The sequence below is a fragment of the Quercus robur genome, chromosome 2 (assembly GCF_932294415.1).
Source record: "Quercus robur chromosome 2, dhQueRobu3.1, whole genome shotgun sequence".
Lineage (NCBI taxonomy): Eukaryota > Viridiplantae > Streptophyta > Magnoliopsida > Fagales > Fagaceae > Quercus > Quercus robur.
Window position 1 is genome coordinate 66,437,100 of NC_065535.1, and position 12,454 is coordinate 66,449,553.

The 12,454-nt window shown below is 31.6% G+C and overlaps 1 protein-coding gene across 1 annotated transcript; it reads left to right on the forward strand.

The window, feature by feature from the left end:
- The first annotated feature begins 7,665 nt into the window (after positions 1-7,665).
- On the forward strand, positions 7,666-10,010 carry LOC126714578 (probable WRKY transcription factor 75). Its single transcript, XM_050414787.1, has 2 exons — positions 7,666-8,129; positions 9,649-10,010. Exons 1-2 carry the CDS (start codon positions 7,762-7,764, stop codon positions 9,824-9,826), a joined length of 546 nt encoding a protein of 181 aa, XP_050270744.1. The 5' UTR covers positions 7,666-7,761; the 3' UTR covers positions 9,827-10,010.
- Positions 10,011-12,454: the final 2,444 nt, after the last annotated feature.

A 12,454-nucleotide genomic window follows, 5' to 3' on the forward strand; every position in this document is an offset into this window, starting at 1 on the left:
GTAAATTTCTTCTTTGTTGAATATTACGTCTGTTAACCAAAAAAAAAAAAAAAATTGGTTGAACTAATATATAATAATACATGTACTATAACTATCTATCCTATCTTAATAATCTTCATGACTAGAGAGAAAAATTAATAGATTAGTGGGTAGTGCTCTATCCATGGACCTTTATCACTAATCTCTAGAGTTATGGTAGCATAAAATATGCTTTGTTTTGGAGTTTGGATGTGATAAAGTGAGGGCATCCAAGAAAAATGTGATAAAGAAAGAATAGTATAAAGGCAAAGAATCTACCCCCCATTGGTACCTTTACTAGAAAAAAATAAAAATAAATTAAAAAAAGGAGGAGGATATAAACTTTGTCATAGAACAACAAACCATATGGTCATGGCCCTAATGGGATGTTCTAGAGTGGAAAATCATGTCAACCACTTGTTTAAGACCAACCTTTCTGAATTTGAATCCAGGTGGTTAGTCCATGATGTTTGTAAAACTACCACAAAAATAAGATACTTTATATCTATGTATTCAAAACCATCTTTGTTCTATACCAAAGCTTTCCATGATATATGTTGATAATATTTCGTGTGTGTTTGAATTAGGTTATTTATTTGTTATTTTAAACCTATATACTAGAAATTGAAAAAAAAAATACAATTGTATTTAAAAATCAAAGAAAAAGCTAATCCTTTCAAAAAAATTTCCCCCAATAGAATAATACAAGAATTTTTAGATTTATAAATATCGAGTCTACGAGTTGAATCTTACTCTACGTTTGGTTCGAAAGATATAGGAGGGAGGGTTCATTTTCTTTATAGTAATACAAAGAATTTTAAAATTCATAAACTTCATTTAAATCTAACTCTGCATACGTTTGGTTTAGTAGATATAAGAGAGAAAGGAAAGAGAGGACAAAAAAAAGAAGGAAGAAGCATTTCCACAAATTCGACATGAATGTAGGGTCAGACTCTAGGCATAGGCCATTAAGCGGTTATCTAAGGTCCCCATTAAAAACCTCCCAGAAATAATGGGTCAATAATTAGCTTTATGGAGAGGGAAAAAAAAGAAGAAGAGGCATTGGTGGCATGTGGACTTTCTTTGCTACTTCTAAGAAATTGTGGGTTAATATAATCCAATCAAATTAGAACCTTAGGTTACAAAAAGAAGTTGTGACTTGTGATATTGCCGAATTATTATTGACAATCAAAATCCCTTAATGGTTTGGGACTTCAATTTTTTAAGCCAACTAGCTAAAAAAACAAAAGCCATCTCATCTCCCACGTGACCACATACCAAACAATCTCTCTCTCTCTTTCTCTCATAATGATATAATATTGAGGAAAATAATAATGTAAATAATTATAGTGATATTCAAACATGTAATATAATACTTCTTTATTATATAAAAAGATGAGATTCTTTTCCAAATGCAGTCTTACAATTTACTTACATTACATGTTACAATTATTTCTATAAAAAAAAGTTATTTAAAATTAAAATTGATGAAATTATACTTAAAGTCGATTATGTCACAGGAAGATTAAGTGACTTAACCATATTATTATTTGAAAATGATATGTTTAAAAAACCTAATACAAAAACTTAATTAGTAATTTTGCATCTCTTAAAATAAGAAAAATAGATTTTAACTTGAAATTATAATATAGAAAATTAAATAAATTTTATATATATATATATATATATATATATATATCAGTTAAAAATAATTATTTAAACAAGGTTATACTCAAAGTTGCCATCCTAATCTCAAATTGTATTGAATTGGCCTATGTGAATGGATACAATTTTTATTAAGGCCCATATTTTGAGGGGATTCAAACTCAAGTTCTCTTTCATAAGAGGAACTAGGAAATACTATTGAATTATGAGATTTTTGACATTTAAAAAAAAAGTGTTATATCCATAATATTTTCACAACACTTTTACAACAAATCTCATATGGTAAGTTGTTATTGGTTCTAATTTGAACATAACACTTAAATTATTTTTTTGCGCACCAATAATACCCAATAACAACCTGCCACCTAGGTTTTATTGAGAAAGTATTGTGAATAATAATTTATTGTTATTTATATTCAAACATACAAATATAAAATAGAGTTTTTCTCTCCCTTCCCTTTTTTCTTTTCCATTCATTCCCGAAATGCAACCAAACAAATAGAGTATTAATCCCCACTTTCCATGGAAAGAAAATATCACTTCAAACCCACGATTATTATTATTTAAAAATGGAATCACATGATATATGTGATGCTTTGCCATTATATCCGTATGGCTAGAAATAAGGAAATTAAAATACATGCCTCAAGGCTCGAAAGGTACATAGTAACGCTCAAGGGGTAAAGTTAATCTACTTCATGGAAATAGATGGGGTGGGGGTGTCAATATTTGACATGACCCACAAGCTCAACATGAATACGAAATGAGATTTTACGGGTTACAGTTGGACCTTAATGGGTTTGGATCATAAATGGATTGACCTGAAAGTGACATAATAAGAAATGTGTCATAAGCGGGTCAATGCGTGTGACCCGCAATTGTCATGTTTTGACATGCCAATTTATTTGTGTAAACGCAAAATGACTTATTTAACATAATTTATTTAACTTATATAACAAATAAATATTCATTTTATTTTAGATTTTTCAAATACATTTTATATCCAACCTATATTTTAAACTTAAAAAGAAAGTGAGTAATTAAAAAAAATGTTATAAGTGATATAATTGTAAGTTATAAGTGCATGTTTATGAAGGGTGTCAATTCGTGTCAATTCGTGCTAACCCGAATTGACACCCTTCATAGACATGCACTAATGGAAGCATATTGTAGGGGTGTCAATGTTTGATCTGACCCGCGAACACGACATGAGTTTTTGCAGGTTAGGATTGGTTCTTAGTGGGTTTGGGTTATAAATAGGTCGACATGATAAGAAACATGTCATAGGCGGGTCAACCCGCATGACCTGTAATAGACACGTTTGATATGCCAATTTATTTGTGTTAACTTGGAATGACCCATTTAATACAACCCGTTTAATTTGTATAACAAATCAATATTTTTTATATTTTTTAATTCTTTTTTAGTCTCAATCTCATATCTTCCATTGCCCACACCAAAAACCAAAACCAAAACCAAAATCACAAACTCAAACCCAACCCATTGCTACCACCCACCACCACCCACACCCACACCCACTGCCACAACCACCACCACCCACAACTCAAACCCCCAACCACCAAAATCACAAACAAAAACAAACTCAAAAGCAAATCACAAACCCAAAATCAAATCACAACCAAATCACAAACTCAAACCCACACCCACTGCCACCAGCCACTAGCCACCACTGCCCACACCAACTGCCATAGCCATCACCACCCACAACCTTAACCCTAACTAGGGATGACAATTTTGCCCCACCCCGCTTGACCCGCCCCTCCCCGCTTTGCCTCATGTGGGTTTTTCCCGCCCCTCAAAGGTGGTAGGGTTGGGAAGGGGTGAGATTTTAGCCCCGTACCACGGGGCGGGGCGAGGCGAGAATGAGTTTAGACTTTTTAGACCCAACCTGCCCCATCCCTGCACCGCCCCCGCCTTGCATTGATAAAGGTTAAATTGTAAATCTTTCATACCCTAAAACCCTACTATTTAAACAAACATACCATCAACTTATTTATTCTACCTAACAAAACTTTCTGCCTCTTTTTTTTTCTCTCTCTAGCAAAGTTGGAAATAAGGTACCAATTTTAACATTTTCTTTTGTCTTTATTATAAACAAATTTATATACTATTGAATCATTGATTTTGTATTATGAGATTTTTGTTTTTGTTGTGATATTGTCTTGTCATACACTTTAATAATATTATTCAATTTTTGCGAAAAATTAGTTTGATAGGATGTGATAAATTTATTTGTAATTTCAAGTATATTTTTATTAATGAAACAGGTTTTATTAAAAACAATTGTAATTGTTGTGGGCAAATTAATAAGAAGTAGAGTTTTACGAGATAGGGTGAAGGTTTGCGGGGCCCCAAGGGGTGGGGATGGGGCAAGAAAGTTTTTCCCGTCATGTGGGGCAGGGCGGGGATGGGGTAAGACAAAACCATATGGGGCGGAGGCGAAGCCCCATCCTTCGGACTCGCCCCGTCCCATTGTCATCCCTAACCTTTGCCACCAAAATCACAAACAAAAACAAACCCAAGACCAAATCACAAACCCATAAAAAAAAACCATAGAACTTCATACTCACCCACCATTAACCACCATCGGTCCACCACAAAAACCCATCAAACAGATACCCACTACTAGCCACCACCACTGGTCCACCACAAATCGTACAATCAACCACCATAAACTGATAGAGAAAATTTCACAAAAAAAAAAAAAATTGATGGAGAGAGGGAAAGAGAGGCTGGTGAAAGAAAGTAGAAAAAAGAGAGTTAAGAGAGTCCAGTGGAAGAGGAAGAAAATGGAAGAAGAAAAGATTGAGAATAGTGAGTGAGAGAGAGATGATATTTTAATTGAAGGAGTAATAAAATATTAATATTTTTTTATAAGTTTTGAGCTACAATAGGCTGTCAAAAATGGTAGTTTCTGTAGCTAAGTTGCCAAAAAAATTAAGTATAGCAACATTGATGTAGTGTGTTTTTTGTGGGATGAGTTGCTAAAATGGTTTTTTATTTTATTTTATTTAAGTTTTTAGCATTTTTGATATGAATGCTCTTAGCATTTTTGTAGATATTATATTTTTGTTGAATTATGTTATTTTGAATTTGGGTTGAAGTGTATGCATTTCTTTGGAATGTAAAGAACTTATTTCTAGTGGAAGAGGAAGAAAGAGAAAGAAGAAACGATTGAGAATAGTGAGAGACATAGAGGCAAATGACATTTTAATTGAAGGAGTAATAAAATATTAATATATATATATTTTTATAAGTTTTGAGCTAAAGTATGCTATAAAAAATGACAGTTTATTGTAGCTAAGTTGCAAAAAAATTTAAGTATAGAAACATTGATGTAGTGTGCGTTTGGATTGCGTTAACTATGCGTTTTTGCGTTTGACGTGGGACCAGCTTACACTATGCATGTTCAGCCATTCACGCATTTACGCAGTTTGTCCATCCTTGTTGGGACCCATGTGTACTATATAGTTTGTTTATACACGCAGTGCAGCCATTGTGCACTGTGCAATATGCACGTCTCAACATTTAGTTGCGTAAATAGTTTGTCCATCTTTGCTGGGACCCATATGTGCTCTGTTTAGTTTTATTTTAAAATTATTTACTACAGTGTTTTCAGTTTTCAGCAAAATAAGCGGTATTCAAACACACCCGTAGTGTGTTTTTGTGGGACGAGTTGCTAAAATGGTTTTTTTTTGTGTGTGTGTGTGTGTGTGTGTGTGTGTGTGTGTGTGTGTGTGTGTGTGTGTGTGTGGAGTTCTTAGCATTCTTGATGTGAATGCTCTTAGCATTTCTGTAGATGTTATATTTTTGTTGAACTATGATATTTTGAATCTGGGTTTAAGTGTATGTACTTCTTTTGAAATGTAAAGAATTTATTTCTAGATGGATGTTATATTTTTATTGAACTATATTATTTTAAATGTAGGTTAAAAATTTGAAGTGTATGCATTAATTTCAGGATGTAAAAAAATTAATTCTATATAAATGTTATATATTTAACATTAAACTGGTTGAAATGAGTTATATTATATTTGTGTCAATCAAACATAACCCGTTTATTAAGCATGTCAAGTAAGATGAGTTATGTCAATCTAACACAACATCATGACATGAACCGGATATCCTATCCTGAATTGACACCTTTAGAATATTGCACCCATCACCGATAAAAATGGAAATAATTAAGAAAAGAGAACTTTTTACTCCATTTTGAATGTTCAATGGTCCACTACACGTGTGATTTCTGTATCAGTCCGAAGACAGCAGCTAGAAGTTCGCGCCGTGACTAAAGTTACAAACTTGAATGTCGTTCATCTACAATTTTCTCAAAAAAGGAATATGAGTCTTTACAGATAGTCAATAAATATTTACAATTAATTCACAATATTTCAAAATTAACATATCACCTTATATATGAATTATTGAATTTAAAAAAAAAAAAATTATAGCAAACCCATTTATAAGGTGGTAAGTTAATTTCAAAAGGATAGAGTTTGTCTTCAACCACCAATAGAAAAATAACATTTGTACTTGTCATGTATATTGTACATGATTTGTATAACTTAGGGTACGTTTGGTATGCTATAATAGTTCCTATAATAGAATAATTATTCATATGTAATAGCAATTCGGTCATTTGGTTGCATCTTTATTACATGGATTAGTTATTACATTGGAATGAATATTCTTTAAATTGAAAAATAGTTATTTCTCTTTAAAATGGATGTAATAGCTATTCTTTAGTATATATAATAAATTTTGAAATTAATATATTTCCAAAAATATAAAATTTCCTTATACATCATCTTTTACAAGCTTTCCATATGTAACAACCAAATTTATGAATAGTAATAGTTTTTCCATTACAATGTCTTTTATTTCCAGTAATAAAGATTACTATTCCTAATGTAATCTACATTCAGTGTACCAAACGTACCCTTAATTAATTAAGCGAGTCATATGTATTATACATAATAGGACACATGTCATCAATCTATTAGAGGTTGGGAGTCCAAGGCTCCATGTTTGAAGTAGAACATTTTCCATTTAAGAATACTATAAAATTATTGTGAATTTTTATTGTAGGCGTAATTAGCATGAATGAACCTTATTGGTACAAAGTATTTGTAAAAGGTTTTCACTCTTTTAAATTTTGTCCAGTCACATGCATACTTATCTTTTGTAATAGTTAAATAGTAGGAAATTCCTTTTTATAAACATTATGATAAGATTTGAAAGTTGTATAGCATATAATTGTGCCCGATCATCTTTATTTATGTTACTAGTTGAGTTAATTAGACTAGTCCACATTAAATAGTAGGGATGAACATTATGTATAGATGTTGTCTACAAAATTTATGTTAAATAAAAAACATTATTCTATTTGTGTCAAATATCATCATTAAATAATTGACTTGGGTTCAAATTCTCTCTATATAAAAATATATATTGGTTTCAGTTATGATGGTTGAGAGTAATTATCATGGCGCTAACATCATAAATTTTAAATCCTATAGTATCTATATATAAAAAGAGAAGAGTTAATTTTAAAATAAAAAAACAAAAAAATATATTTATTATGTTATTGATGTGATGCCAATTACATGCATGTGTTTCTCAAAAAAAAAAAAAAAAAAAAAAAATGCATGTACATTTTCAGGTGTTTCATGTAAAAAAAAAATGTAAATTTTAAAGTTATAAGTTTAGGAGTTTCAAGATATACTCAATTATTTAAGAATTAATTTAATCCTCTTAACTTCTAACTCCAATGATGAAGCCGCCTCCATTTTCCACCTTTCTTTTTCAAATCAATCCGCTAATTTTCTTAACCCTTGCGACATTTCTCGTGCCGTTTACGACATCAGTGACCTGATCTATATATCTCTTTGGACTTTTCTTCTCATACAATTTGCACTTCATAAATATATATACACATATGGTGAATGAATGTTGTGGGTATAATAGACACTAGCCGCCGCCCCCACCTATAATAGACACATTCTTCTTTGTTTTTGTTCATTTTTCTTCTTCCTTAAAAAGTTCATCTGTCTCTCCATGGAAAACTACCAAATGTTCTTCCCTTGTTCATCTACAGGGCAGTCAACCTATCCCTTTTCAACAAACATGGGAAGCTCTAATGCTTATCATAATCTTCACGGTGAGAGCTCCAAAGGGTTCATTGGGTTGGGGACAGAGAATCATCATGTTCCTAGGGATGAAGTTAATAAACAACTTTCTCAAAGGACTGAAAGCTTTGCTAGAGATGAGAGTGATGAGGTGAAACCAAGTAAAAAGAAGGGGGAGAAGAAGATAAGGAAGCCTAGATATGCTTTTCAAACTAGGAGTCAGGTTGATATACTCGATGATGGTTATAGGTGGAGGAAATATGGCCAAAAGGCAGTTAAGAACAACAAATTTCCCAGGTTAGTTGATTTCATTTCTTTATTTTCTTACCTATATTTTCACATATCCATCACAGTTTTTGTGGACACTCTTTTTTCTTGGATTCTTCTGGTAAGTGTCTTCTTGATGCTTCTTAGATTTGAATTATATGTAATAAACATGTGATTAGACCCCACCAAAAAAATGAATACCGTTCCCTTGTTCCAAAAAGTGAGATCCTCCTTGATTTCCCACAAGACAAAAAGAACTTAGTTGAGAAGATCGAGTTTGGTGCAATTGTTCCTTTCACATTGCAAAACATACACACACATGCATCCTTCCAAGGTGCACATCGATGAGAATTCAGTGACAGTTTCATTACGTGATGCATTTTTAATAGTTTTTCTTAATTCTAGCTAGGGTTTTCCTTGTCAGTTCTTATTCTTTTTTCTCTAAAAGACAACGCTTACTCAAACGAGGATCTCAAGAATTACATCTGAGAAACATTTCAATTCTAATCACCTCTCATTATATGGTTCAATTGGTTCTCCGTGAACATTCTTCCGTGTGAATTTTAGTACTAGTTATTTTCTTATTTTACAAAAAAAAAAAAAAAAAAAAAAAGAAAGAAAGAAAGAAAGAAAATACGTATACATATGCATGCTAGGGAGGACTATATCAAAACAGCAAAATCTTTAATTCTATTTTGTAATTTTGATAAATTCTACACACTGACAGTTAGGGTTTGCATTTAGAATTGATGAATCTAATTGAATGTCTGGAAAAATTTAATAGATCTCATTTTACTAAAATATCAACAAAAATAAGAAAAAGAAATCTGATTAGATCCTAATCTAAAATTGGGGAAAAAAAAAAAAATCATAACCATAATGGAAAATAGGTACGGTTGCTCTCCTCCCGTAAATCTCCCTCCATAACCTTGGTGGCTTAAGCTTTATTTATTTCGACACGAAAAGAAATCAAAATGATGAGTTTTTATCAGCTTGGAAATTAATGTATCATTCTCAAAATTAGGTATCAATACCTATATCGTGTATGAACATTGTAATTTTCATTTTGTTGTTTGATGCTGAAAGTTGAAACAGTACTTCTTTGAAGCCAATTGCCATGATGGTCATTTTGAGTTTGTCACGATGAAAAGATATAAATGCCATATCATTTAATTTGTTAAACACAATTTGTTTTGTTATTCTAAGTGGTTATCCTATGCTAGATAATGAAGAATTTGTTGTTCTTAACTCTCACATAACACTGCTGACTGCAATTTTTCCAATGATTAAACCATATCGGAACATTCTATATCAATGGGTTGCTGCATTCATAAATTAGGATGAGAAATTAATTCACATTTCACAGTGATATAGAAAATATAACATGATGATCATGCCTACTTTATATTGTACTTTGTAAATTATCGATTTTTTCAAAATAATAAATTATTAAGATATGGTAAATTTAATATATTTCTCTTTCCTATTTTACAAAATAGCTAGAACAGATGCCAAGAAAGCACTGTAATTCTATTTTCTCCTTTTGTAGAAGCTATTATCGGTGTACGTATCAAGGTTGCAACGTAAAGAAGCAAGTTCAACGCCTTACCAAAGATGAAGCCATTGTAGTGACTACTTATGAAGGGATGCACACCCATCAAATAGAGAAGCCAACTGACAATTTTGAACATATCTTGAGCCAGATGCAAATTTATACTCCCTTTTGAACTCTTCACATTGAATAGGTGTAATGTAATTATGCATACTTTTTAATTTGTAAGAGACAATACATTTTGCATTTACTCCCTGATCAAAAAATAAAAATTATGCTAGCAGAAATGGCAGAGGCTGCCTACTTATATGTATAAAAAATTTCTTGGTTATAATTTATATCTAGAGAAAATTTACCTTCTTCTTCTTCTTCTTTTGGACGAATAAGTTATCTTAACTCTAGCAAAACAAAAAGATATACAAAAAGATTTATAATACCAAAACTACAATCGGCTGATGCAAGCTGAAGACACAAACACCAGCAAACAAAGTACTACCAAAAGCTTTAGAAACATCATACTACAAGCAGATAAAGTCAGCTGTATAAATTACTAGCTTATTTTCCTCCTAGAAAACACAAGCAGCTTATTCAGCTGGAAACCAGTGCATTTTATCTTCCTACGCTTCAATCTCACTTGATGAAGACCCCACTAAAATCCACAAGATCTTCTAATTTAGATGGCCGCCATGCTAATGTGTCAAGGCCTCTCAAATGACATTTAAAGCTTTTGCAGATATAGAGCTAGCTATCTCATAAATCGCTCGATGACCATACTTTGGGAACAAAGCACCCTCATGTACCAATTATCATACCAAAGAAAAAAAATATTACTATCCTCCCAATTGAGTACTTGATGAGAGGCCTAGTCACACCATTAAGTTGCAATATTTTCCTTTGTTGCAATATATATATATATATTTTGTGGAGAATTTTAACTAATTAAAAATCTCTTTCCTCCCAACAAATAATGCAACTCTTATAGATCTAGCTTGGGAGAACATATTTCATATATGATTAAGAATAACAACCACAATTTTAAAACTAGAATGAACAAAAAAAAAAAAAAAACTGGAAGATTGAGTGGTTCTTGTTTTATGATACGATAGTGGTTTCATCGGTAGTCAAATAGTGATATCATAAATAATAAATATATCGATTTTATATATGCTGATCAATTCATTAACTTGTGAACCCAATTACGCTTAAATATACTTCTTTATTCCTAACTTGGGAGAGGGAGCATACAAAGATTAACTGAAATTTGTCATGTAAACTCAATATGCATGAGACTTTTATATCTCAAGAATGAATGATAAAAAAAAAGAAAAAAAAGAAAAAGAAAAAAAAGAGTGCTGGTTCCAATATGTCCTCCCTTATTCCCGACATGCTATGGTGCCTCAGGGTGGGGAGGAGCGGGTTGATGGGTGTTCTCTCTCAAGCTTGGTCTACGTGGATCAGGAGCCCAGCTAAAGTAGTCAGAACAACTTCAACCCATACAAGTAGAAATCTCAATGTTAGGTATAGATCTCAACCCATATAAAGTTTGATCATGTGAATTTTGAAACTCTAATCGTTAAATTGTATATTTTTTATGTTCTTAATATTAATATGCATATCAAATTTCATTCAAATAGGACATGCTATTCCTAAAAACAGTAATTCATAAATAGATAATCTTCAAATAAACATTTAAATAATAACATTACATAAGTATTAGATTTACGATAAAATTAGAGAACGGTTAAGAGATATCACCTCTAGATGATACTTTAAATTAATCCCATAACATGAGAATCAAATTGCCGTCAATTCATGAATGTTTTTAGATGGCAGAGTTGAGGCGTAGACTAAGTCACTATATTGAGACAATACACGTCGTCTGCAGGGTTTTGGGTATAGTAGACTAACAACATTACGTGTGTCGTCCTCGGGATACAACAACCCATCTACTTTGCCGATTATTCTTACAAGCCTACATCACTTGTAGGATATAAAACTCTCAAAATAGTAATTTTTTTTTACCCAGAAATCCAGAAATATAGTGCAGTAGGGAATAGGGATATTTATATATATATATATATATATATATATAAATGAGATGGGTTCAAGTTACACCTGGTGTAACTTTTTAGAATTACACATTTTTTAAACTATTGGACTTAAGTAGATCTAACGGTCAAACAAAGACTCTCATTAATGCTAATATTTTGATTAGAATCTCATTAATTATCCCTCATTTATTGTATTTTACATCTATCTCTAAACTCAAAAAAAGTGTCATATTTGACTTTCTCTATGTTTCTCTCTCTATCTCTTTCTCCTCCACGGTTGTTCCACCTCCATGGATGGATTGCTGACAAAAAAAAAAAAAAAAAAGAACCGTGGGACACTGACATTAGAGGTTTTTGCTCATATGCGTCCATATAAACAACTGAAGGTTTTAGAAACGTATTTTCAATCTCATATCATAATTGGGAATCCACAAGGTCCAGAGAGAAAAAAGCACCAAATACACATCAATGATTACATTGATTAGCAAGCCAAAGATTAGATTATGCAACTTCATTATTAGAAGAATAAATATAATATTCAAATCCATCCGACACAGTAAGCAATTTTTCAGAATTTTCAAAGTATAAAAGTAAAAAGTAGGGAGTCAATTCAAGTTAATCTCTATAGTGCCAGACTAGTAAAAAAATTAAATGTCTCATGTACTCTGACTGCTATCTCTTTTGAACAAGTAATATAATTGTTACAAGTAATTAAATGTCTAATGTTATTTTTTTATTAAACATAGTAACAA

Excerpts from the sequence above, each read along its gene's own strand:
- LOC126714578 (XM_050414787.1), top strand. The coding sequence starts at position 7,762 with ATGGAAAACTACCAAATGTTCTTCCCTTGTTCATCTACAGGGCAGTCA. Across the intron at positions 8,130-9,648 it reads AAGAACAACAAATTTCCCAG|AAGCTATTATCGGTGTACGT; the intron begins GTTAGTTGATTT and ends CTCCTTTTGTAG.